This window comes from Cryphonectria parasitica (genome assembly GCF_011745365.1).
Source record: "Cryphonectria parasitica EP155 unplaced genomic scaffold M406scaffold_3, whole genome shotgun sequence".
NCBI lineage: Eukaryota > Fungi > Ascomycota > Sordariomycetes > Diaporthales > Cryphonectriaceae > Cryphonectria > Cryphonectria parasitica.
The window spans coordinates 1,022,075-1,047,982 of NW_024468911.1; the positions used below are offsets into that span (position 1 = coordinate 1,022,075).

At 51.3% G+C, this 25,908-nt stretch overlaps 8 protein-coding genes across 8 annotated transcripts; 5 read left to right on the plus strand and 3 right to left on the minus strand.

Moving 5' to 3' along the window:
- Nucleotides 1–524: 524 nt before the first annotated feature.
- M406DRAFT_69089 (uncharacterized protein) lies at nt 525–2,062 on the plus strand (the record flags this gene model as incomplete). Its single annotated transcript, XM_040925227.1, has 2 exons — nt 525–1,407; nt 1,593–2,062. The coding sequence occupies 2 exons, from the start codon at nt 525–527 to the stop codon at nt 2,060–2,062; spliced, it is 1,353 nt and encodes a 450-aa protein (XP_040777873.1).
- Nucleotides 2,063–2,813: 751 nt separating this feature from the next.
- Nucleotides 2,814–4,958, minus strand: M406DRAFT_89535 (uncharacterized protein; the record flags this gene model as incomplete). Its single annotated transcript, XM_040926153.1, has 5 exons — nt 2,814–3,101; nt 3,203–3,582; nt 3,649–3,792; nt 3,870–4,684; nt 4,832–4,958. 5 exons carry the CDS (start codon nt 4,956–4,958, stop codon nt 2,912–2,914), a joined length of 1,656 nt encoding a protein of 551 aa, XP_040777874.1. The 3' UTR covers nt 2,814–2,911.
- A 2,030-nt stretch (nt 4,959–6,988) lies between these two features.
- On the minus strand, nt 6,989–7,456 carry M406DRAFT_328028 (uncharacterized protein; the record flags this gene model as incomplete). The annotated part of the gene is made up of 2 exons (XM_040920279.1): nt 6,989–7,189; nt 7,307–7,456. 2 exons carry the CDS (start codon nt 7,454–7,456, stop codon nt 6,989–6,991), a joined length of 351 nt encoding a protein of 116 aa, XP_040777875.1.
- Nucleotides 7,457–9,342: 1,886 nt separating this feature from the next.
- On the plus strand, nt 9,343–10,127 carry M406DRAFT_350321 (uncharacterized protein; the record flags this gene model as incomplete). The annotated part of the gene is made up of 1 exon (XM_040922540.1): nt 9,343–10,127. One exon carries the CDS (start codon nt 9,343–9,345, stop codon nt 9,991–9,993), a length of 651 nt encoding a protein of 216 aa, XP_040777876.1. The 3' UTR covers nt 9,994–10,127.
- Nucleotides 10,128–10,985: 858 nt separating this feature from the next.
- Nucleotides 10,986–12,090, plus strand: M406DRAFT_355402 (DHS-like NAD/FAD-binding domain-containing protein). Its single transcript, XM_040923158.1, has 2 exons — nt 10,986–11,323; nt 11,404–12,090. The coding sequence occupies exons 1-2, from the start codon at nt 11,005–11,007 to the stop codon at nt 11,952–11,954; spliced, it is 870 nt and encodes a 289-aa protein (XP_040777877.1). The 5' UTR covers nt 10,986–11,004; the 3' UTR covers nt 11,955–12,090.
- On the minus strand, nt 12,070–13,901 carry M406DRAFT_251920 (FAD/NAD(P)-binding domain-containing protein; the record flags this gene model as incomplete). The annotated part of the gene is made up of 2 exons (XM_040916795.1): nt 12,070–13,523; nt 13,607–13,901. The coding sequence occupies 2 exons, from the start codon at nt 13,899–13,901 to the stop codon at nt 12,070–12,072; spliced, it is 1,749 nt and encodes a 582-aa protein (XP_040777878.1).
- A 1,946-nt stretch (nt 13,902–15,847) lies between these two features.
- Nucleotides 15,848–18,571, plus strand: M406DRAFT_287879 (uncharacterized protein; the record flags this gene model as incomplete). The annotated part of the gene is made up of 3 exons (XM_040918767.1): nt 15,848–17,003; nt 17,151–17,344; nt 17,435–18,571. 3 exons carry the CDS (start codon nt 15,848–15,850, stop codon nt 18,188–18,190), a joined length of 2,106 nt encoding a protein of 701 aa, XP_040777879.1. The 3' UTR covers nt 18,191–18,571.
- A 3,577-nt stretch (nt 18,572–22,148) lies between these two features.
- Nucleotides 22,149–23,310, plus strand: M406DRAFT_355404 (N amino acid transport system). Its single transcript, XM_040923159.1, has 2 exons — nt 22,149–22,972; nt 23,053–23,310. The coding sequence occupies exons 1-2, from the start codon at nt 22,232–22,234 to the stop codon at nt 23,110–23,112; spliced, it is 801 nt and encodes a 266-aa protein (XP_040777880.1). The 5' UTR covers nt 22,149–22,231; the 3' UTR covers nt 23,113–23,310.
- The last annotated feature ends 2,598 nt before the right edge of the window (nt 23,311–25,908 follow it).

Genomic DNA, 25,908 nt, shown 5'->3' on the forward strand with positions numbered 1-25,908 from the left:
CAAAAGTGAGTTCGAAAAAGCTTCGATGAAGTAATATGGATATACATACAGGGCAGTGACGAGATGATGAATGATAGATAATCACAACATAACCTTATGGGCAGGCTGAAAGCTGCTTGCTCATCAGAGAGTGAATGACTTTTCAAGATCAGTGACGAGGTAATGAAGGAAGCAGAATGTTCACATGAGTTTTGTGGGTTAATTAAAAGTCGCTTGCTGCATTAGCAAGTGAATAACTTTCTCGTGAATGTTTTTTCTTGCATCATTCATCTAAACATTTATGATATTTATTCACGTCTACATCAACTAGCGTAGATGTGGATCTGCCTTTTGTGTATATAAAGAAGGCGTCTGAGGCCCGAAACAACAGTCTTTCCCACTTAACTTCCGACACAAATTAACCTCAGATTCTTGCACCCATTTCCCCTCCCTCTTGCCAGCTCGTCGACACACTTCCATCCTCCACATTTTCTTCTATTGCCCATTACACTTGTATCCTCATTCTTCTTCCTGGTCATCACAAAATGGCAAACGTCTTTCCAGTCAATTTCTTCAGTGAAGGTGGCCTTAGCCCCCAGGAGGAGGATGAACGCAAAGCTATTGGTTACCTAGCTATAGAGTTTGGTACCAACTTTGCAGAGCAATTCCGTCTGCCTTTTGTTACAGACGGTGAGAGCAGCGACAGCAATGACAGCAACCCCAGCAACCCCAGCGAGGCAGAAGAGGCCGACGACACGCCATCTTCTGCTTACTGCCCCATCTGCCTGAGGACAAGCGAGCTTCTCGACTGTCAACTGTGCAGAGAGATCGCCTACTGCTCTGAGGAGTGCCAGAGACAGGACTGGCCCATCCACAGGACCCTCTGCGGCCAGGTCCCCGTCTACAACGCGACCCACCGCTTGGGCGAGCACCGCCGCGGCATCATTTTCTCAGCCGACGACGACATCACTGGCAGGCCTGCTGAGAGCCCTCACCTCATCTGGGTCACCCAGGACGAGCTCGCCTCATTCTTTCCGCCAACCGATGAGTACGAGGGCGCTGACTACGACAAGAAATGGATGGGCCGCAGCCAAGTCGTCGCGACCCAGCGTCTACGCGTGGTGTTCTCGTCAGACCCCCAGGAAGGCCGGCGAAACTCTTGTCTCGCCAATACCATCGGCGACAGGTTCAACATTCTAGACTGGCGTGGCAATGTCTGTGTCTTTGGTTACTCCGGCGATGTGACCATGCGAGACTTCCGCGCCATCGTCGACTTCTTGCAGTGTTGGCCACACAACTTTGCTCTGGTCGACCCTACTCGCTACTCTGGGCCCACCATCGCCGGTGTATGGGCGCGTGCGCAGCCTTGGGTCGATGGCGTTGTGGCCACTGAGCGAGAACTGGCGGAGATGCACATGACCACAGCCAGTGAGTAGTGTCCACCCCCGCCCCCCCCCCTCTTTATTTCTTCTTCTCTTTTCTCATTTAGCTATCCACAATCCTCATATGTCCATATTTGGACAAGAGGGCCATGTCCTTACTACCATCTTCCTCAAAGACGACCATCAGACCCGAGTTTCACGCATGTATGATCCTGCTAACAACGGCGATAGTGGCGGACAAGAAGGTCAAACTTCCCCTGCATATCCTCGACGAGGTGCTGCCAATCGACGCTCTCGTCTCAGGCACCCTGCCTGACCTTTGCCTACGTGCTCGGACCAGTTACCACAACCATCTCCTCAAGATCCAGATAAGCATGCGGATGAACCGCCAGGTCGAGCTCCCAGTCCGCGGCATCATGCTGGGGCCTATCATGTACGTCCGGAACGACGGCAGACCCCTCCTGCAGAGGCACTTCGAGGTCCTGGAGTTGTTCGTGATGGAGAAGGTTCGCCGCCTCGCCAACACGGCCGGAAGGTCTGAAGCGGAGCTCTGGACTTTGCGCGAGGAACGCAACCCTGTTGCGGTTCGCAGGGAGGACCTGCTGCCGGAGCTGACGGTGGCCGAGTTCCGACAGTTCTGGACGGACTACTGTCGCGACAATGGGTTGGGCGAGGAGGAACCCTGCCCTGTGGATCTTTGAAGGACTTCGTGCACACACCTGGAAGAGAGCAGTCATCCCCTCTGTGCACACTTCCGAGCTGGGAGAGATTGGCTCTGGAAAGAAAATCTTGTGCAGGATGAAAGAAAAGTTTGTACATCTTCATCATGAAGGAGAATGAGCCAGCTCGCTCCAGTAGCAAAGGTTTTCCATTCTCTAACAACATGCAGTGGTCATCTTTTCCTACAACACTCGACATCACATTCGCAAGCGTTGTGGCCTGGGATGGAAAGATTTTGACGGGGCAGATTTGGGCAATGGAAGGGAAGGCTCAGTGCGGTTCGTCTCATGCCATCGAAGGAACATTAGCTGAAAAGTTTAAGAGCACTCTTCTTCTTTAGCATACAGCGGAGGATTCTCTTTTCCCTACAGCAGCTTAACTTCGCGTGCCTGAGTCTCTCCCATGTATAAATAGTTACGCAGGAACAAAGGATTCGGACTTATTCACACACCTGTCTACGCGTGCCTATGTTGAAGTCGACTTCTAATCACTGCATAGATGAGCTATGAAAATGGCTGTATCGAGGCGCAGCAGAAAGAACGGACAGAATAGAGAAACAGAGGGAAAGACAGCTGGCTAGCTGAGGCTATCTAGATGGAGGGTGACTGGCGATTTTAGGAGCCAGTGACCCACTGGTCCTCGCGCATGAGCCATTACCTAACTCTTCTAGAGCATTCTTCTCACGTTCAAGTGCCCCTTGAGTCTGTTACATTTTGAGCGGACGTCACAGATAGTGTCAGAAGCAATTAATTGTTCATTTGATTCTTGATTAAAAAATCAGCTTGATTGTGATGTAGACATTATCATCACCAACGTTCATGCCAGCCTGTCTATTTGGGAGCCCGACCATTATAGTTAATGCCCGCTTCTGCAGTGTAGTTGGCAAAGCAGTCATAATCATAGTCGATCTCATCAATACGCTGCTGCAGAACAGAAACCACATTGTCAAACGAGCAGAGACCGTCCGCATCGTACGAGCAGCCTGCGTAGGTGCCGTTGAGAGAGATGACGGCGTCATTGCTATACATAACTAAGTTAGCTGTTGTCCTCTCTATTTCTCATTTTCTCATCTCCTCTGTGCTGGTGTGGAATAGAGTTCTCATGAGCTTTACAAAACTTACACAATGAAACGTATCTGCTTAGTAGGCTGGTATGCCGGGCACTCAAGCACCTGCACCGTAAAGTGCGTAGCAAACGGCACAATCTTGCTCGCGATAAAGCTGTTGGAGTGCGTGTTCTCCGTCAGGGAGAGCGGTGCGCCATTGAAGAGGGGCGTCAGGTTGAAGGCAGTCAGGGTGTCGAGGACGACAACCTCGTGCGTGGCGTCGGCGTACAGGGACTGGTTCAGGGGGAAGTAGGTGGGGCTATCGTCGTAGGTGACGTTGAGAGCAGAGTTGGCGGGCGGGTAGGTGCCAGTGAAACGGGCGACGAACTCCTGCAGGTAACCTTTGCCCTGGGCGGCGGAGACGGGGGAGCCGGGGCCGTTGTTGTAGTAGAATTCCTGAGAAGGAGAAAAATGATGAGAATTGGAAGGGACATGCAGGGGTGCAAGGAATAATTTACGTACCAAGTCATAATAATACTCGAGATTCAGATAATCTTGCTCAGTGAACAGATCACAGAAAGCTGAGTAGCCCAGAGCGACTGTCTCGTAGGAGCAAAGCTGCAGCATGGCAATGGCATCGGTGGGCGTGAAAGTGATACCCTCAACCTGTTGGTGATGATCATCATAACGTCAGCTGTGCAAGACAAACCACATGGATAAAACTTCAGCACATCTATACTAACCTCAGTGTTCAGCCGAGCGATGGACTCATTGAAGGCATTATTAGCAAAAGCAGTAGCGACAGTGCTGCCGATCGATCCTCGAGACGAGACATCGGCATTCGTGCACGTTTCGTAAGGCGCCCCGCTGTTGTTGAAACCCAGACTCTCCACGAGGATCTCGATGTTGACCTCGTCCAAATACTCAGGCACGCCAAAGAAGCCAGCGGCAAAGTTGTTGGCCGTCTTGACCATGCGATCCTGCGACTCGGTGCGGAAGACGGGGATGGTGCCCTGCTCAGTGAAGTTGTTCAGGAGCTTGCCGTACAGCTGACGGTACTCGACGCCGAGCAGGAAGTTCTGGGTGCGGCCAAAGGGGATGAGGTACTCGGCGCCCAGCTTGTAGGTCCAGTCGGCGAGAAAGCTGAGGTTGCCCGTGGCCGTGAAGCCCGTCTCGGTGGCGTTGTGGATCTTGGCGGCGAAGGATGCGGGTGCAGCACCGCTGGTGGGATATCGTGCACCGTGACGGTACAGGAGATGCAATTGGACAATGTCACAGCCGGCAGGGATCAGAGGGCTGGTCTCGGGCAGGCCATAGTCTGCTGAAGAGACGGAGTACCAGGGAGAGAGATTGCCCCAGTATCTCTTGAGGTCGAAGTTGGACGTCGCGGGGTTCTCCCCAAAAGGCGCAGGCGAGATCAAGGGGAACTCGTTGGTCGACCCGTTGTTGTAAGGATAGGCCGGCGCGGTCTCAGCAGCAGCTGGTTCAGCCCCCGTAATGGTCGTGCCGGGATAGCCCACGACAGACTCGGGCGGGAACAGCTCAGCATTGACAGTGGCTATGTAAGATTGACAGGTTAGTTTTGTAATACTCTGTGATGGTTCGTCCCGTTTCACCTCGTCTCATGCCATCTCATCTTTCTGTGGGACTGCTACAATCCGAAACGGTGAGTGGTGTAAGCAATTGATGAAACATGGAAACATACTGCTTGGTGGAGGGAAAACATCTGCAGTCGTCGAACCGGCCTCAGGAGAGTCGGTGACGGGGACAGCATCGCCCAGAGCGACAAAGAGAGCCGCTATCACGGCGGATCCAGATCGAAGGTACTGCATCTTGAGCCTGACTTTTGAGCCTAGTACGACCTGCTAAGAACTTGCAAAGATGAACTGGAAATCCAAGTACACGGTCAACTCAGCATGCTCAAGATGCTTGAAGAGGCTCTTATATATACGTTCATTACGCACTTATGCAGCATCAACATGTCATATCCTGTTGGATGGATCCAACCACACGCACACCACACCACCGATTCTTGCCCCTCTTTCTCGGGATGGTTCGTGGAGCTTGTAAATATGAGGAGGTGCCTGGTTACATTGGGCCTATCATGCGCGGGGAACCATGCACATGCGTCCTAAATCAACAAGCCCCAGCTCCCCTGATGCATGAGGCTGCGGGTCAGAGCTGACCTCGCCTAAGTAAGTAGCCAAGATGCGTTAGTATGGGGGCATACCGAATCCTCGGGTGCATTTGGTGCCTGGGACCCAAGATCTTTCAAAATTCTTGGGTTTTTTTTTTGGTCCATGTAAAGATGCCCACGTGCTTCGTCGCTGCTGCTGCGGCCTTTTTTTTTAAACACCCAGTCAAGGTTTGGGGGCTGCAAAGTACTTCACCAGCGTGTTGGCGACTCAGGGATTTGCCTGTAAGAGCGCTTATACCCGTGCGACAATGACTTGCGAAAAACGATGACGAGAGAAAAAGCGTCTTGAACCTGGAAGGATCAATCACTGTGCCGGTTCGGGTATACCGGCAATATTAGGGAGGCAGGAACGGCGAGCACGTCTTGACAGGGGGACCGAGAAGGATCGATTGCTTCTTATCTGGAGCAAGCCCCAAATTGCTGTTGAGCTCACTTGAATCTTAATATTCAGAGGTCGAAAATATTTGTGAAGTATGTTTTGATTACCTCCCCTTGAAAGCTACGGAAGCGTATCCGGAATTTAAAGCTCGTTCGTCCGATGGTAATTACATCATCATACAGAGCAAGAGAGGGCGCGTGTGTAGTATGTACATAGTACACAAATAATCAGCAAACAAGCCTCGGCGGCCCCCGGGCCCCCCGGAGAGAAAATTTCCGCGCCAGACCTCGTCAACCGAGCTCCGAGCTCGAATCGTCTGCTTCTTCTATGACAATGCGAACAATATTTGTTACGATCCATTACATGTATTTTAGATCCCTCATCCAGCTGAGCTTTCCTCCGCGCAAAGCAATGCAGCGCCTCAACGGGGCATCCTCGTTGTAGTTGATGTGCCGAATGCCAATTTCTAAGCCAAACCTGACCCAGACAAATCTCCATCGCATCCTCCCTCCACTAAAGCATTTGCGCAGAAAATTTTTTTATTTTTTATTTTGGACACTCATTATACCTACAGGTCTGCCTTTGGCTCGGAGGAGAGCCAGGACCTCATCAAGATATACTGTTACGCCAACATTTACAAAGTTTACAAATACCTCACTTATAAAATGATTTAGAAATTGTGAGTGTATTGCGAAGCTCATATGCATATTAATATAATGATGAGAATAACCGAACCTTGTCCTGCGGGTTGTTAGAGATTTCTAAATAGCAAAAGCGGCAGGAGGAGTACCGGCTTCCGAACTTATCGTATTGATTGCCAAGAAGACGACTATTGGGATCTACTACGCTGAGTTGATTGTTGCAGCGACGCTGTTCATTATACTGTTTAGATTTCTTAGTAAATCCATTGAACATTTATCTTGAAGACTCTTGAAATTCGCGATATTGAAAGCCAACCAGTTTTCCATACAAAGAAGCATAGGGTCATGCTTCGACTTTTCTCCGGGTGTTACAAAATTGCTATGGGTTATAGGAATTTGTTATGCGTGTGAAGAGACGATACCTAGAAGGGGTTAGACGAGCATGGTGACAAGCAGTATTTGCACACATTAGAATGAGATGAGAACCCAGTAAGGAGAACTTGGGGCGTAAAGAACGATGGGAGGCACGTCTCAAACGTGCACTCCCACAAAGAGATTCATTTCATCAAACTATTTCATACATGACCTTTATCCAGTAAAGAAATTGCGAGCCGTCCAACGCCCTGCTGCACCCGTAATCTAGACTTAACAAGCACCCGCGTTGGGGTCGTCCGTGTAGTGGAACGAGCCATGATCCTGCTCACTGCCATGGGCACAAGCCTCCATCTCGGTGGTCAGAGCGGCGAGGCAATCGTCCGTCAGAAGAGTCAAAGTTTGGCTGCCGGCATTGCTCTTGGCCTTAAAGTTAATGGACGCTGCGCCGTTGGTAGAGCAGTAGGTGCGAGTCTGCCCGGCCACGTAGGTACCGTTCTGTAGAACACGGACCGGGATGTCAGTTGTCATACACTGTCTTAACGACAATAACAATTTATGGGGTGTTCAGACATGGTGTACTGTACTTACAAGAGCGTTGCATGCTTCGGCACGAGCGGTGTTAAGGTCGTCGGCGCTTCCGTATTGAGCATAGGTGTTTCCACCCGAGTAGCAACCGTTGGCACTGACGATGGGCAAGGCCGCGAGGGCGATGTAAATGGTGGTAGTAATGAACTGCATCTTGATAGATCGGAACAAGAAAAGAAAGTGTATTTGTTGGATTTTAAAGTGATCTTGGGGACTGATGGTATGATCTTGAGAATAAGGATGGAAGAGTTGATGATAGAATGCAGACAATGGCTTTTTGGAAATGAGACGCTTTAGACGCACGTATATATACACAAGTTTCTTGTACAGATGAAATCGTGAAATTCTGATTCTCAAACAGCATCGGACTTTGCTTCGCAAATTGTCTATATAAATTTGGGCCACGGCCTACCTGAGTCGTAATAATAAGTTGAGTTGATGCCTATGTTTCGAAATGAATATATTATATGGGTTGTGTTGTGTGACCTGAGCAACTATTAATAGGATGTGACACAAGCTTATGTCGGCCTGGATGACACTCCAGTACTGCAAGTGATGGTGCTCGAGGTCTTAATAGTGGCCAGTCAGCAACCCTAGCTGCGCACTAGGCCTTCAACAAATGCCCGAGAGCGATAACGAACAGCTGCAGATTCCACTGCATTCAAAAGGCCTTATTGAAAAAAAGAATAGAAACAAAGAAAGACCAAAACTAAAAAGGAGAAACATAAGAACAGCGCGGGACGCGAGTAATACCCTTTTGCAATCATTCAAACAGTGTCGGCACCGGCCTCCGAACCCCCCTCCTTTCTATAGCCAGTGATTCAGCCTATTCTGATTCCTACACATGGCAAGAAGAAACTTTAGTACAAGCAGAGACCTACCAGTGAATCACCAGAACCACTCCCATCAATCATTATGGCGGCGCTGCCTATTCAACTAATATAGTAAGCCGTCTGACAATATCGAGCTTAATCGCAAAGCAAGTTGTCGAGATCTGAAATATGACCAAGTATCAAGATGACAGGACAATAATAGGGATTCTCTATGTAAAGTGTTCGTTCTTGGATGCCAGTTTACAGTAATTAACTAATCAAAAGCTGTAGTTCTCATGTACTAATTACCTCTGAGTCACCCAGTGATTTTCTTGACTAGCCTCCACTCTGTTGTCGAAGGAGCGTGATGCCTCTATACAAGTCACATATTATATGACAGGGATGTACGATACTGCATAAGGCTGAGCCATGCCCTTGGGATTGTGGGAAACAAAGGCGCAAGTAATGTATTTGCTTAGATGCCAGATGCGGTGCCTGATTGGGGTTAGTGCACCCTCATTCATGTTGGGACCCAAGAACTCATTTCTAGTCCTTGCAGCAATTAATTATCCTAGAAATTCCCAGGACTGGCGAATCAGACACTACAAATTCATACAAGAGAATTGCGAGAAAGCCTCCTCCTCAAACAGTAATTGTTGCGTTGAGTTTGTCTATAATACTTACTGCTCCAGCACTTCGAGCTGGCTACCAGCAAATGCTAGCGCGATGGACTGGTGACGCATGCGTATGCTCCTTTGCCATCAGTAAGCAACAGCAAGTGATTGAGCATGGGCTTACACCGGTACGGTGTTGGGGCCGTGTTAGCATAGGAGGTGACCTGATCCGTGCAGCCGCATGCGGTTCAGCTGCAGGGTCTGCACACGCACATACACACATACACGAGATTACAACGCCACCAGGCTGCCAGGGGGAAGATAAGTTGACCGCCTTGGGACGGGATGGCCTCTCACCGTCAGTTCCGAAGTTACCAGGTATATCTCGCGACGAGCCCAATCAACGAGAACGACAGGGAGGCTTGCTTAGGAATGAAGCGGCTGACCCTTCGTAAGCCACTGGGCTGGGGTCGTAAGAAAGTAGTTCAAAGTTGGTGGTTTCCTTGAAAGCCAGAATGAATATGAATAAGTCGAAGGGGTCTCTTTTGTCGCACCGGGCGATTGCACCGAAACTTACAACCAAAGAAATTCCTTATCCTCACTTTTCTTCGCCATGGATCAAGCCTTGGCTACCGTGGAGCTTCTTGAGCTCATTCTCCTACAGCTTGATTTTCAGACAATACTCACGTCTGCCAGCCGCGTCTGCCATGACTGGAACAATGTCATCCGAGGCTCCCCTAAACTCCAAGCGTTCCTGTTCTTTCGGCCGGAAAGGCCGGCACTGAGCAATTTGCGCTGCCACGAAGAGATCCGTACGAACCCACTTGTTGACGACAAGCTGAACCAACTCATGGCTACCACACCGGGCGATTCGCATCCATCACAGCTCGACAGATTCCTTCAAGCCGACGCCAGCTGGCGCAGAATGCTGGTGCAACAACCGGCGCCTTTGAAGATGGGAGTGTGGAGGATAGAGACGGGGTGCTACCTCCAAGAGGGATTCAAAAACACGATAGAAGTCTTGGAGCTCACCGACAAAGAAGACCTTCGCATGGAAGCCCTCGTGGAATACGGTCAGGCGAGGAAACCAGGCTACACTTATACCGTGTATTCAGGAGGCCAAGGCCGAAAGCGCTTGGATCATGAGAAGAAATCGCTCTTCATACAAAAGGCCCTAAGGCCTGAACGGAATTCAATACTGAACATGTTGGAGGAGTGTGACCTGGTGGTGAAGCTTACTAGATGGTCACAAACAAGAGAATAAGACAAGAGAAGAACGTTGGGTCTGCAGCAGAGCTAGGGAGTCACCAGTATAGATAACCGGGTTGAAGAGGCGGGATATTGAGAAATACTTAAACATATATATATATAATGTTAATCGAAGATGTCGGTAATCTTTCAAAGCCGCCCATGTGAGTGCTGCGTATTGGGGTGGTAAGGACTGGAGTGCTAAATCTACCGTAGCCTCAGCATGATAACAAAAACTATGTACCTTGAATAATGTTCGAAGCCAATATCAAGTGGCATGATCTGTACTATCTAAGCTTATTTACTCAGGATTTGTGTTGTGCTACCTGACAATTGCTAGTACTACTTACGTCCATAGCAGATTTACTGCAGCCAGCCGTGCATTTTTCATCGTGGTATTTTTGAATGCTACAACTCAGGAGTCTACTATAAGATGATAGATGGAATCTGTTCACTAAGGTCCACTATTCATAAAATTATGATCTGGTCTGCTGTGTGATGTCTGAACAGAGAAGAGACTGGAGAACAAAACAAATACATATACATGAACACAAGAGAAAGGGGGGGAGGGCCGTATGCATTACATAAGCAGGGGTTTGGGGTCCTACTGACGTATTGTCAAGAAGTACTCGTGGGCACTAGCCCTCCTGGCCCACGAGTATTGCCATAATCAATAGAACGTCGTCGACATTTGGTTACTACATCCAGTACAGAGCCTACCAAGTTACACCTGTCAACAATTTCTTTACAAGGATAAACAGTGAGCTGAACGCAACAGACGTCTCACCGACTCCTCAATTACTCTCCACCATCAAGCGGCGCTGCAGCCTAAATCAACCCCGCGCCACGCTCGAGTATGAAAGCTCATTGCAAGGCGCCCACTTTTCTTCTCCTCAGCCTCAAAAGACCATTTACATATCTTCATAATACATCATCTTTTCCTACAAGCTATTACGCCTATCGCTCATTCTGGAGCCCGGCATCATCATCTTCAGCGTCAGCAGCATCGAGTTCATCACAACAAGCCATGCCACCAAGCACCTCCGTCAAAGACTTCCAGGACCTCGTCCAATCCAGCGACCGCATCCTCGCCCTCTGCGGCGCCGGTCTGTCAGCCGCATCTGGTCTGCCGACGTTCCGCGGTGCAGGCGGACTCTGGCGCAACCACAGCGCCACGGCGCTCGCCACACCCGATGCATTCAAGGAGGACCCAGCGCTGGTGTGGCTCTTTTATGCCTGGCGGCGACACTTGACCCTCCAGGCAAAGCCCAACGCTGGGCACCATGCGCTTGCTGAGTTGGCTAAGAGGAAAGAGAACTTCCTGTGTCTCACCCAGAATGTCGATGGTAAGTGATCAGAAGGACGGCGGCAACTCTCCAAGAAGCTCTGAATCCTGACTGATCCCGCCGTTTCCAAACTCGTCCAGGCCTGTCCCCCCGGGCGGGCCATCCGACAGAGAAGCTACGTCTCCTCCACGGGAGCCTCCTAGACCTGAAATGTTTCGACAAGTGCGGCTATATCGAGAAGGACAACCAGAACGATCCCCTCTGCCCCGCGCTGGAGCCAGCCTCGAGCGTCAACACCCCAGCGGACCAGGGTCTGCCCCTCTTAGACCCTTCCGTCCCGGTCCCCGAGATCGATGTGCAGAAGGACCTGCCGCACTGCCCAAACTGTACAGACGCACTGCTCCGCCCTGGTGTGGTCTGGTTCGGCGAGATGCTCGACGGGGCCATGCTAGATGAGGTCGACGATTGGGTCTCGCAGAGCCGCATAGATCTTATGCTTGTTATTGGGACAGGGGCCGAGGTTTGGCCTGCGGCGGGGTATATTGCAAAGGCCAAGGGAAAGGGGGCTCGAGTCGCGGTGATTAATCCAGATCCTGGCTCAGCTAAGAGCCTGAAGAAGACGGACTTTTTCTTTCAGAGTGACGCTGCTTCTATCTTGCCGCTGCTATTCTCGAAAGTGATTGATGATTGATCACACGACCTTCTTTTTCTGTTCTTTTCTATTTCGGGCTGGTAGGTGGTTCGGAATCATATGTCAGCGTGTCATATGTAATGATAAACTTGTAGTAGAGGAGGAAATAAAAATATTATCTTATTAAGGATGACTCTGTACAATTAGAAAGTCCCATTAATCCTTTGATTAGCTCCGCGCCCCGCTCTCCCGCGACCATCACACCAAATTGAGGATTGACTGTCAGCGGCGACAGTATGCTCGCGTCAATCACATGCAGGTTCTCCATCCCGATGACCCGCGTCGAGTTGTCCACGCACCTCCCGATGCGGCAGCTCGAGCTCCAGTGCTGGACCGAGCCCACCGCGTAGCTGGACGGAGTCGTGATGTACGTCTTGATCTCGTCCACAGTAGAGTTTTTGGGAATGTTCAGGGGGGTCAACCCCGATTTGCTCTTGTCCAGGGCCGAGAAGATATCGTAGATGAATTGTGCAATGTCCTGTGCGTCGCGGCCTGCGGCGTCCGAATAGTATATTCCATTGCTGGGGCCTGGTATGAAGGCGCCGTTCTTGTTCCTGCTGAGGACGACGTGCCCCGTGGAAAGCATACCAGACGTGCCATATACGTTGAGCGTAATGGTACTGTTGTTGGTAAAACCGAAGGCGCCAGCGGTGCCAATCGTGCCCTGCAGGCCTGCGGGAGGTGTGTCTGTGTGGTTGATGTACGTCCAGAACACCGAGGTCTGCCCGGCAGACGAGTACGGACCGGAGCGGTTGTTGAGGTAGAGGTCTCTGTCAGACATGGCGGCGCCGTCGTAGGAATATGTGTACGACTGCACTGATGGACTGCTCAGCTCGATGAAAGTGTTGGGATTGTCGAAGAGGCCACTGCCAACGTCGCTATTGTTGATCCATAACGACGGCGTCAGGGACGGATCAAGCGCGCCGGCTTGAGCCAGGGTCGTAAGGGCGTCTGCTGGCCCAATGCCAGAGTGCATCAATAGGGATGGGCTGAACATGGCCCCGCCGCTGAAAATGACACGGCCAGTCGAAGTCAGGTTGATGGTGACATTTGCCCCGCCCACAGTCGCCAGCACACCTGTCGCTCTTGAGCCGGTTCTGACGGCCCGCACAACGGTGACATTGCTCTTCAACAAGAAGTTGTCCCGGCCCAGCGCCGACTGTAGGTACGTCGTGACCGGCCCGCCTCTCTGGCCGTTATGATAATCGTACTCAGTGTGGCCGAACACGCCCTGCTTCCGATCCGCCTGCTCGTTGATATTGACCTCTGCGTAGCCGGCACCATCCACCAGCCAACTCCGAGCGGCGTCGTAGCCAGACTGGGAATAAAATTGGCCATCTTGTGAGGTGATCTCGATCGATGGCTGGCGCTCATATAGACGTTGGATAGACGGCGCCACGTCCGAGCTCTTCCATCCAGAAGGGTGGAAATTGTCCCAATCCGAGGACGGCGGCTGGAAGAACAGGCCCGCGTTGATAGAGGAGGAGCCTCCCAAGTTGCAGCCTCCGTATGCAGAATACCGCTCATTACACAGCAAGGTATCAGAACCCGTGGCGAAGATGGTTGAGTCTATTGTTTCCTAGCATGTTAGCGTTTGTTGAGGGTGCAGCCTTTCTTTCACTGCCTACTGCTGAATATCAGCTTGCACTTACACAATCCTGGCACATCAACACGACTGAGCTCGGTCCCATTTAGCCAGCCAGGTCTCTCCCTTCCACCAGTGATCCCATAAGAGGGCCCTCCTTGTTCGAGGAGGAGCGTCTTTCCTCCTGTCTCACTCAGCCGGTCTGCCACAATTATTCCTGCCGGGCCTGCGCCGACCACGATGTAATCGTACCGGTCCGTGGTCCAGTTCCCCAAGTCGATATTGACCAGCGGAGCGGCCAAGGCGCTCTTAAAGAGTGCAGACGCTGCTGCTGCTGCGATTGGTGATAATGCCCCCCTCATTGTGGTCGATGGTGGTCGTCCTCGGCAAGAACAGACTGGAAGGTGAGAATTGTGCGACTTTAATACTTGCGGCGCATTGATTAATAATTTATTCTAGTATTTAAATTAGTGATGCACTGAGTAGTATAGTAGTATATTCTTGGATGACCGAACTTTAAGCTTCTATTAAGGTGTCGGCTAACTTCATGCGGAGTTTTCCTTTTCTTCATTCTCTTTTTCTTCACATCTTCCTTTTCTTGATCGAATTGAATTCGCGGGAGGCTAGGGTGGCCGCTACCTCACAAACTCGTATAACGAGATGAGCTGCGGGTCCATAGAGTTTGCTCAGCCCAGCAGGGTGATTGCACAAGAAGAAGCCCAAGATGTTCTGGAAATAGCCACGGATGAGCTTGAGTAGCCGCAAGACAGACCGTTTGGGTATCATGGCAAATGCGAAATTCGCCCTCAGATCATCATCAGGTCCCCCCACCTGTGCCAATCGCTCTCCCCGTCCCGTCCCGCCATGATGTGGCTGAAGATCCGTGGGAAAGGGGTAAGGTTAGGACAGAGCGTCGAGTGGATCAGTCATCTATGAGCCGACTCCACGCTGTTATTTGTAAGTTGTTTTTGTAAGGTCATCTTTGCCGACTTAGCACTTTTTGGCCGTCTTACCTCATGATGGCAGAACTTCTCAGCCAAGAGGTCCGTGTGGTGGTAGAAATTGTTTTCTGGGCAGCATAGATGGGTTGTTCGAGAGGCCCCCATCGTGTAAGAACGAGGACACGAGAGAGCTAAGGGACTCAGCCTCAGTTTGGTATTACCTCATCATGATGTAGTATGGCCAAAGGCCATATCTCAACGCGCTATGATGGGCTGTCTTCGTGTCGCTTAGTTTTTTCGTACAATCATTTTTCTCGAGACTAGGACGGTTCGTCTGCCTGAGTGGCGTAGCACATGACTTCTCGAAAACGAATAGCTAGTATTCTCAGCAATAAAGACACTTTCAATTCTGACCTAGCATCATCCAAGGACAGTAGAACGCGGGCGTGCCGATGCTGACTGACTGACTGACTGACTGCAAGTTGAACTGCAAACCGCTGCTACAACCTCAGCTGCTCGACCAGTCATCGGATCCAATTCCGCCTTTGAAAACGCATCTCATGCAGTCCAAGTATCATTCGTCCTCATAACATGCTCTCTGAAACTCAATAATATCTGTCTGGGTAGGAAACCCGCCATGTGAATGCAAATGGTGTGCTGGAATTGGCTGCCCGAGGTGTGAGATAAAAGTCATGCAAAGAATGGAAAACCAGGTTCGAACCAACAGTGCCCACCGATCTTTGCCGTCATGACTGCTGGATATTACATAAGCAGGACCCAGCAGTAAACTGTCTAGCGCCATTTCTCAACCCCCCCGCCGCACTACGGTGATTTTTCGCGCGGGGCATTGTTCACAACCGACCAGTTTTTCCATTGAGCTACCGACGCACCAAGTGGCCAGCACCCCCCAATTTTTCTCAACTTCGCATCACCACACTCTCCTGCCACTGAAGCCCACACCCACCACACCCACCACGCCCAACATCGCCCAATGGCATTACACTCTTCACTTGTTCATAAGGGCACCTTCATCGTGCAGCTTCTCACCAGCTTTTCATCTCAAGGCAACCACAAGCTCATTCTTGGCCCCCCCGATCTCTACTTCTCTGCTTTGCTCATCATACATTGATTGGCAACCTACATCGGCAACTCATCATCCATCAAATCTATCAAGAGAGACGGTGACTCAGCCCGAAAGGTCGTCATCCATCACCAACTCTAGCCCCAGGCATCATCGCCACCTTCCTCTCTCACCAGCTCAGCTTCACCTACATCCCTTCAAAACCCAACAACTCTCGACTCTGTTCTGCGGTTCATCACCACTCTCATAGCTATTTCCTACAAAAGACCACGCGACCATGTCGTCCATGGTCAGGACAACGCGAAAAGCGGGCACCCCCAAGCCCAACAAGCCAACCTTCAACCCTGCCCGTGCTGTTCAAGATCGGGACTGGCGCCGCAAGCAGAAGGCCCAGCTCAATGCCAGCAGCGCCAGCAGGGCCTCCTCCCAAGCCGGCTCTCCTCCCCCTCCCTCAGCTACCGGCCCTGGCACTGCAGCCATCGGGCTTCAGTCTAGATGCATCAACCCCAAGTGTACATCACCTGACGTGGGTGAGGACGGAATCTGCAAGTCCTGCGGTTATGAAGCTACGGATCAGATCAACATTGTCAGTGAGGTCCAGTTTGGCGAAGCTGCGAATGGTCAGGCCTACGCCCAGGGTGTCAACATCGGGTTTGGCGAGGCCGGTCATCGTATGACGATGCAAAACGGTCGCCGACGCGTTGCTGGCGGCGGCGACGGTCCCAACAACATCGAAACTCTAAGGACTGGTCAGAACGCCATCAACGGTATCGTCCTCAAGTGTCAGCTGCCCTCTCGCATCGCCGACGTGGCCATGGCTCAGTTCAAGCACATGCAGGCCAGGGGCTTCCTCCGCGGCAGGACTACTGACCGTGGTGCGGGTGCCGCTGTCTACTGGGCCGTGCGGAACTCTGGAAACACAAGGACCATGCTCATCGACATTGCCGACGTCATCAACATCGACGTCTTCAGACTCGGCAGGACCTTCAAGAAGCTACTTGCCATGCTTTACAGTGATCCCGCCAAGGACTGCCCCTTTGAGCCGCTGTTTCCCGAGGACATCATCAAGAGCATGTGCAGTCGGCTCGGATTCGATCTCGAGACCGAGAAGGTCCAGAAAGACGCTGTACGCATCGTCTCGAGGATGGATCGCGACTGGATCAATACTGGTCGTAAGCCGGCGGGTGTGTGTGGCTCCGCCGTCATGGTTGCCGCCAGGATGAACAACTTCCGCCGCACCGCTGAAGAAGTCTCGTATGTTGCCAAGACGACCACAGCTACCCTGAGGCAGCGTCTGGACGAGTTCGCCCGGGTCGACTCTGCAAAAATGAGCATCGCCCACTTCAGGGAAAAGGACCTGATTGGGGAGACACACGACCCACCTGCCTTCTATCGCCAGACCAAGGAGTACCGAGACGAGATACAGAAAAAGAGGGAGGCGAGTCGCAAACGGAAGCTAGCTGCCGCCGATGCAGACAAAGACGGACTCTCTGATGACACCTCTAATAAGAGACAACGAACCGAGGAGCCTGCCGCCAACAGCTCCGCTTCTACAAGCGGCAGCCCATCGACCCCTCAGCCTTCGCAAGCGCCTTCACAACAGCCTCCACAAACCCAGACCGACTCGGATGGCTTCGCAATTCCCGCTCTCCCCCCTGGACCTCGATCTCCATCCAGATCCATCAGCCCACAGGTCCCAGCCATCACCGAGGACGACCTCGGCGAGGCTAATCCTGAGGATGACCAGGACATGGAGGATGCTTTGGCCTCCAAGTATGGTGACGTGCCGCTGCCAGGTTCCGACCTGCTGGGCGCGGACGCGGCCGCCGTTACGACAGGTGGAGTTCACCCAGGAGCAAAATCTGTGCGAAAGGGCCGTCTGAACGGCAGTGCCATGAGAGGCTTTGATTTCGGAGAGAACTGGCAGGATGAAGAGTTGGAGAAGGCACAGAAAATCGAGCAGGACATCATGAATGCGGACTCAGACATGTGGAAAGCCGCCGAGAAGTGGTCTGGCAAGACGAAGGAGCAGCTGCTAGACATCAGTGCGTCCATGCGACCGGCCAGGTACCAAGGAGAGGGATCGATCGACGCTCCCGATGTGGCCGACGACGAGTTCGCCAACGACCCAGAGGTACTCAACTGCCTGCTGACTGAAGAGGAGTCTCAGATGAAAGAGCAGCTGTGGCTCAACGAGAACAAGGATTGGCTCCGCCAACAGCAGGAGAAGGAGTACAAGGCGAAGACAACACCTCCCAAGAAGCCCCGTAAGAACCACCGCAAGCCTCGTATCGGGGAAGGTCAGTCGACGCCAGCCAGCTCCGCAGGCGACGCCGCCATAGCCACCATCAAGCGCCACCAGGTCTCCAAGAAGTTCGACTACGATGCCCTCAAGAGAATGCTCTCTGGCCGTGGCGGCCCGGGCTCTGTGATTGGTAGCGAGATGGCCAGCCGACAGACCAGCCGTGCTGGCAGCGAGACAGCTTCCGTGGACGATGATGAGGACATGCACGATACGCAAGGTGTGGAGGAGGACGAGGACGATGTTGAGGAAGATGATGAAGGGCAGTACAATAATAACGAGGGCGACGACGACGAGTTCGGGGGAGATGATGATGATGAGTACTGAAGTGGATGTCGCGTGACCGACAGGTACAGGTCTGTGCCAGATTTCGGAAAACATCCGCGCTTGTGTTTTGAGACAGGGTTCGTTTCCGAAAGCGAGCCCACAGGAGGAGGGATTGGATACTTTTTACAAAGGGTTTTGTGGAATTTGCGAGGACGCTCTGCACTGTCGATGTGCAGTGACCCCCACACACACAGACGCGCATATGCCCTTGGTTTTTCTTCCTCTTCCTCCCTTCACAGATGGAAGGATGGACGGATGGATAGACATGATTTGAGATACCCCCTTACGTTTTTGATTTCGGAAGATGACTGGCATACCAACCATAGTTCATAGCTGGACTACTGCCAAAGAAAGCCTGGCGGTCAGACAATATCAGAATGAGTAACCTTCAAGGCTGTTCCCACTGTCGAGGGCACGTGAAAGACCGCAAAGTGATCTAACAGACAGCACGTCCCACAACAATGCAGCCAGCCAGCCAGCCCGCAGCTTGGCCCTTAAGTACACATGCATGCATGCCATCAACGTGACATGACGGGCGCCATGTCACCACCTCCCTTGTGCCCAGCCAGAACCCCTTTTTATCGTCTTACCCCGTGGGGAAGAGCAAGGCAGGGGGGCGGAAGGGGAGATTGCTAGTGCCTACGACGCTCAAAGCATAAACGTGACTCGAGTGGTGACGACAGGGTGTCGTCCTTTTAGAAGGGGTTATATGTTGGTCATGCTCCGTCATGGTGCTGGTGCAGGATGAGGATCTAATGGGCTGGGACGTCGATACTAGTCTCGGTGTCTGGAGGGAAATGGAAGGAGGGCTTTGGATTGTCTACTATATGCTTATGTGTTCGGAGATGTCAAGCTGCTGGGCTTTTCCTCGACCAGCAGCGAGGAAAGGAACTTCAGCCGTATGGCTCAGTAAGGAGGCAACCAGGTGGGGGGGGGGGGGTTGTTGCTCAGGAGTAAATGAGGCGTCCCGCCTGCAGCTACTACATTCAGAAGGCTTCTGGAAGGGAAGTTCTTGGGCCTCCATTGGCCCTATACATATCAGGCTCATGCATATGTACTGTTCATGGTACTATAGTACATGCATGCAGGCATGGGGAGATGAGTGGACAGTGGTGGCGGAAGGCAATGACGTGTGGCAAGGGTTTCTTGTTTTTCCTTTTTTTGCCTCTTTGACAAATTCTCACTCAACCAAGCTTCGATGACCGTCTTGCGGTCAGTGAAAAGCAAGGAAAAGGGATTGGAGAAGAATAGTACGGCATAAGTACTTGAGTAGGCAGGACAGGTTGCAGGAAATCATTTCATGATAGTATACTTCTAAGGTCAAGGTTAATTTTTTTTTACTTACGATGCTGAATTACGCATCAACTACGAAAGAGAAAAATTCAACTGGTTAGACCTCCATCTGGCTTATCTATGCAACACGCCATGAAAGTTCGAAGTTTGACCGAGAATAGAGAAGACAGAGAAAATAAGGAGCCTGAGAGGAGACTCGGAATTCCAATTTCGGGTGAGACCGGGGAAAGGGGAGAAGGATTATGAGCGGGGGGCTGAGCGCTCTTTTGTCTTCGTTCTCAATACTGTACTGCATACCACAGTACCACGTAGTACGGTACCATGGTAGAAGGAGAACCAGTCATCAGGACAAGGCTTGCCAGTTTTTCAAGGTGTGGCTTGCAAGGGAACGGCTCACGCCGGGCGGATCGCAGCGGGTCGGTACATGGCGGGACAAGAGTCGATCGACAGGGGACTGGAAGGGCCAGAGTGGAACCCATTACGGGAAGTAAATGCTTGTGCTGGGCATTTCCGGGCTTCCCGTGTGTCAAGCAATGACTCGGCGGGCCCCCGCAGAGCCGCGAGCTTGGCCTGACGTCTGGTATTGCACCCTGTTCTTATGGGCAAATTCTTTCATAACGAATTGGTCACGGCTCCACCATATTACGAGGTGAAAACCACCTGGGCCCAGAGAAACGACATGACAGTACTTTCATGCAGATCTTTCTCTTTCTTTGTTCCTTTTTTCTTGTACTGGTCCTCTAACTTTTTGTACCCCAACTGCTGTTGCAGCCGGGTAGATTCGGCGCACACAAATTATGCAGCAGATTCTTCCTCACCCTCGCTCTGTCTTTGCTTTCTCCCTCCCCTCCCCCCTCCTTTCTCCCTCCCCAGGCCTGCACGCTTCTCGTCAATAATTATGACAAGATCTTAGATCTAAAATGTTTTCTGGTTCCTTATCTGCTTGGGCCACGCTTCCCCACGCGGGGCATTCCCAGGGTCCCTGCATCATAGTTCGGTCCGTTCGTTCGTCACCTTTTTGTTTTTTTCTCTCCTTCTCTGTTTGGCCGAGGCTTCGGAGCTCCTCACTTGCTCACTCAGCCTTGTCCTCCCGGTAAAATTCCGCGCTGGCCGGCCCGTTACCACTTACTGTGTGTACTAGATGATAGTGCCAGGATCGACCATTCGCCTTCTGCGTCATGCTTGCTGTTCCTGCCCTGCCCTGCCCTGCCCTGCCCTGGCCCTAGGGCTAGTCTTCCTTTCTCGGCCGCTTTTAACCCAGAGTGATTCTACTATATCCGAGTCTTTTGCTCCATTATTCCCAGTCCCCTCCACTGTGCCTGAGCCTTTGTTGTTTAGTCTCGACTGAGAGATAAGGGAAGGATGGGCTGACCAGTCTGTCGCCGTGTCTGGTGGTCCTGACTAAGGTAACGATGCAAGCCCTGCCTGTCTTGTCTCGGTCGTATCTATTCTTTTTGTGTGATCGTTATTGTTGTTGGTATTTATTTAACTTTGGCTAGTTTCCTCCTTTTCATTCCTTTTCGAGACTATATACAACAATACCCTCTTCCTCTCTCTCCGTCTTCCTCTCTTCTTGACTCTCGTCGACGTGACACGGTGCAATAAGTGGTCCTTGCCATTCTTCCCTCCTCTACCCACTACTATCACCCTTAGCACGACAAACCACCTAAAGTCCATCACGAAGCTTTCTAAGCAGGCAACGGGGACGTCATCATCACCACCAGCGTCGATTTGTAGATCTAGCGCAAAGTTGTCCCTTCCTAGCAACGACGCTACTGACACTGGTCTAAACCTGTGCCTGCCATCCCCCCTTCCCTTCTTACTCCCTTCTCATCTCGGCTTAACTGTTTGAATTATTTGCCAAGAAAAGTTGCGCGTCCTTTTTTTTTTTCCCTTTCTTCCTGGAGTAGAAGAAGAGAGAGAAAGACAAAGACGAAGAAAAGACCCACGTCAAAACCTGGCCAAGAATTCAAAAATTTTGCGAGGTCCCACACAACAGAAAGACACGCAAACCCATCTCACCCTCTTCTCGAAAATATCATACTACTTCCTCTCGTCGACGACACCCCGACGAAGACTCGCAGGTCTCTCTCTTCCTTCGGCTGAAACAAGATGGGCGACCTCAACATCAACACCGCCACAGGGACGCCTAGCGATACCAAGGTCGAGAAGACCCTCAGCTCGACCAACTCGCAGCCCTCAGGGATGTTTGGCCAGGACCAGATGGCCGGTGAGGTGACGGATTGGACCGACCTCGAGAAGCGCAAGGCCGCCGAGGGCCACGACAAGTTCCACCGTCTGGGCTGGAAGCGCCTCACCGTCGTCCTCATTGTCGAGGCCATCGCACTGGGCTCTCTCTCCGTCCCCTCTGCGTTTGCGAACCTGGGAATGGTCGCTGGTGTCATCGTCTGCGTGGGCCTGGGCCTGATTGCCATCTACAGCTCGCACGTCGTCGGCCAGGTCAAATTGCTTCATCCTCACATCTCGCACTATGCTGATGCTGGAGGGATGCTCATGGGCCGCTTCGGCTACGAGCTCGTCGGCGCTATGTTCTGCACCCAGCTGACCTTCCTCGTCGGTTCCCACACGCTGACCGGAGCTATCGCCTTCGGCAACATCACCGACAACGGCAACGGCCTCTGCTCCATTGTCTTCGCCGTCGTCTCTGCCATCATCCTGCTGCTGCTCGCCATCCCTCCTTCGTTCGCCGAGGTCGCCATTCTGGGCTACATCGACTTCGCCAGCATCATGCTTGCCATCGGCATCACCATCATCGGCACGGGAATCGAGTCTGCTCAGGGTACCATCACCCACTCTGATTGGTCAGCCTGGCCCAAGGAGGGCCTGACCTTTGTCGAGGCCTTTGTTTCCCTCGGCAACATCGTCTTCGCCTATTCCTTTGCCGTCTGCCAGTTCTCCTTCATGGACGAGATGCACAGCCCCAAGGACTACATCAAGTCCATCTGGGCCCTGGGCATCATCGAGATCATCATCTACACCCTGACGGGCGCCCTCATCTACGCCTTTGTGGGCCAGAGCGTCCAGTCGCCCGCCCTCCTCTCCGCCGGCCCCGTCCTCAGCAGGGTTGCCTTTGGCATTGCGCTGCCCGTCATCTTCATCTCGGGCTCCATCAACACGACTGTCGTCGGCCGCTACATCCATGGCCGCTACTACAAGGACAGCGTCGTCCGCTTCATCAACACCCGCAAGGGCTGGATCACCTGGCTCGTTCTCATCACCTTCATCACTATTATTGCCTGGGTCATCGCCGAGGCCATTCCTTTCTTCTCCGACTTGCTCTCCATCTGCTCGTGCCTCTTCATCTCCGGCTTCACCTTCTACTTCCCCGCCTGGATGTGGTTCAAGCTTGTCAAGGAGGGCAAGTGGTACGAGCGCAAGAACCTCCCTCTAGCCCTTCTCAACGCCCTCGTCTTTGTCATTGGCATTATTGTCCTCGTCGGCGGGACCTACGCCAGCATTGCGGATATCGTAAGTCTTTTTCTGTTCTGTCTAGTTGCTTGTCTTTATGATTACTACAGTTGGGCTTATCTTTCCCTCCCTCCACGCAGATTAACCAGTATCACGCCGGAACTGTCCGTGCCGCATTCACCTGCAACCCGCTCTCGTAGTTTTCCCTATTTTGTGGTGTAGAGATTAGCGTTCAGCGGCAAAGAGCGATAGAACAAGCGATGCCGACGAGGGAGAAGTCTCCTCCTGAAGTGCTGTATTTAGTGTCTCTGACCAGACAGGCTATTCAGGATAAGTGGCAAATTGTCGGACACTGCAAGCATTTCCATGATTATAAATGAATAAATGAATATCAAAAGTTACTGAGCTGTGTCTGTCGTGACTGAGTGTGTTCTACCTCCATCTGCGAAGAGATCTTTAATTCACAAGATGGACCACATTTACAGTACAGTGCCGATGACCCAATACTATATGGGATATACAGTATCTCAGTACGAGGTCTAATCCTAGACGTAGCCAACATCGAAACATCCTTTGCTTGCTAAGTTGCGCCAGGCAGTCCTTAGTTTGCTTATTAAGGTGGGCAGCAACACCGTCAGACATGACTGCCTGAGCTACAAACTCCCCGTCCAGGAATATGAGTTCCATCTGTGCAGGGCCTGGCATCCAACAGCTATATGAACTACTCGTGCATTTCCCAGTCACTTGGGCTGGTCACCCCTTTTACCTGATGTACACTATCCATCTATTGTTCATAGCATGACAAGACACAAAACACAATGCATGACTAGGCTTCAGACATCACAGTCAAGTGTGATTCAGCAGAGCTCTTTCCGTGACTACATAAATCAACACTCCTACTTCTTTTCCCCTTGATCTATTGGGATTTTCTCTTCTAGAAGGTATAAGAAGAAGAAGAAAAAGGACAGGATTTTCAAATTTGCAGACAGGCCTACATACAACCTTCGCTCCACCAAGCCCATCTGCTGAGCCAAATCCTCCAATAACCCAAGCAAAGATGAGCTGGTTATCACGAACCGGACCTTCCAGAATCAGTGCACAGCAGCTAGATGCGCCTATTCCAAGCAACATCCTCCACTCCGAGGACCATCTGGGAGCCCTCAAAGTCATCGGGCCGTCGTTCTGGAGTAAGTTGCTGACTCACTCACCTTGCAGCATCGCACGCAAAATAACTAGGAGGAAGGAATCCAACAATACATCTTTTAAGGGTTGCCTATGTTATAAAAAGGGCATTCTTGAGTCTTTCGTCTTTGTGTAGTTGGGTATTCTGCTAACGCAGGGTCATATAAAATGAAAATTAGACAATAGGAGAATAATGGCTTGGATCCAGGACCTCCCTGAGGTCAGTCCTGGGCAGGCCCAAGATGATCCGGAAACGGGTCTCGCGGCGGAGATTGATACAACACAGTCGTACTTTCCAGCACAGGGCGTACAAAGTCTGACTGGGTGGTAGGGGGCATATGAGGTCCTCGATGAACAGGAATTCAGGTGCATTGGGGAAATACGTTTGATGGTGACGGTAGGATGGTACTGGCTGGATACCTATAGCTGTCGCTGGCATAGGAAGCGGGTGACGCAGATATGGACTGATGAGTTTATTTCTATTCAACAGAGTCTTGAGACGCGAGGGAGAGTCGGCCCCACGACCTAGTTATTTACTTCAGCTTGACTTGGTACCGCAAAAAAAAAAAGAAAAAAAAGGTAGTCTGCAGGTCAAGGATAACACTGAGTTTGCACAATGGCAAATGCACCCAATCTGGGCTTAAATATGCCGATCAGTTGTCTGGAGACATGATACTGTTGTAAGTGCTCACTTGAGTAATTCTTAAGCCTGTGCTAGGATCTGGCTTGTCGTGGAGAGGAATTTTCGAGATGAGACGATTGGCAGACGGGTAAATGCGGAAGAATGCAGACTTCCAGTTGATTCCTCATTAGTGAAGTACAATATGGATAGAAACTTCAATTAAACCAAATTGTAGAAGGGGTGGTGTTCCACCTTTGCCGTTGGATATACCACCACACTTCAGGCACAGGCTGTAATCTGGGATCGTCAACCAGTACGAATACCAGTCTCTTATCCGTTTGTGATTAGAGGGAGAAAGACAAATAAGTATAATAAAATTGAAAGATAAAGTGTACCTGCAATTTCAATTATAGATGACATGTAACCAGCTGCGTTTCTGATTCTAAATATTTTTCATCCAAACAGGCCAAGCTACGGCTACGATTCCCTTACTCTCGGTCACCTTAGAAGGTGCAATGCACAAGGGTCTTATATTTGAGCAGTCGCTATGGACACGAGCAGCATCGACTGCCCAAAGTTCCCGGTTAGTGAACAAGAAATCGTTTCAACATTCAAATCGTGTGTCAGCCCCTCCGTAATTTCTTTCCCATCACATCCCAACATCATCATTCTTCACAATCACAACCCTCTATACTTCCTTTCAGCCCCTTCTCAAGAGCTTACCAATACAGACCCGAAAGATTATTTCAAGAGGGGTGAGAGCTTCACTCCTGGTCACGGAATGGACCCATATATGTACGGGTTGATCGACTTCGCGGTACCAAGATGGTTATTGATGCATCCTCCGATGGTGTCGTGCCACACAAAAATGCCCTCTTCTCTTCTGGGGCCAGACGTGTCACACTATCAACATGTGTGGGCGTCTGAATCGGTCCCTGTGTTTTCGCAGAATGCACAGGAAGGCTATGCAATTTTGCCTTTGACCGAAGCGAATCTCCGTCGGTGGACATGTAGGCAGTGAGGGCTTGCTGTCTAAAGTATGTCCTGAGACAGGTATTCCGCGTGTTTACTGGATATGGCGACTTGTTCGACGAGAATGTCGACAGTGTTAACCTGGCAATCGGCCAGAGTCACTGGACTGAAATTGTTCTAAAGGCTGAGGACTTGGACAAGGAGTGTTCGGCCAAGGAGA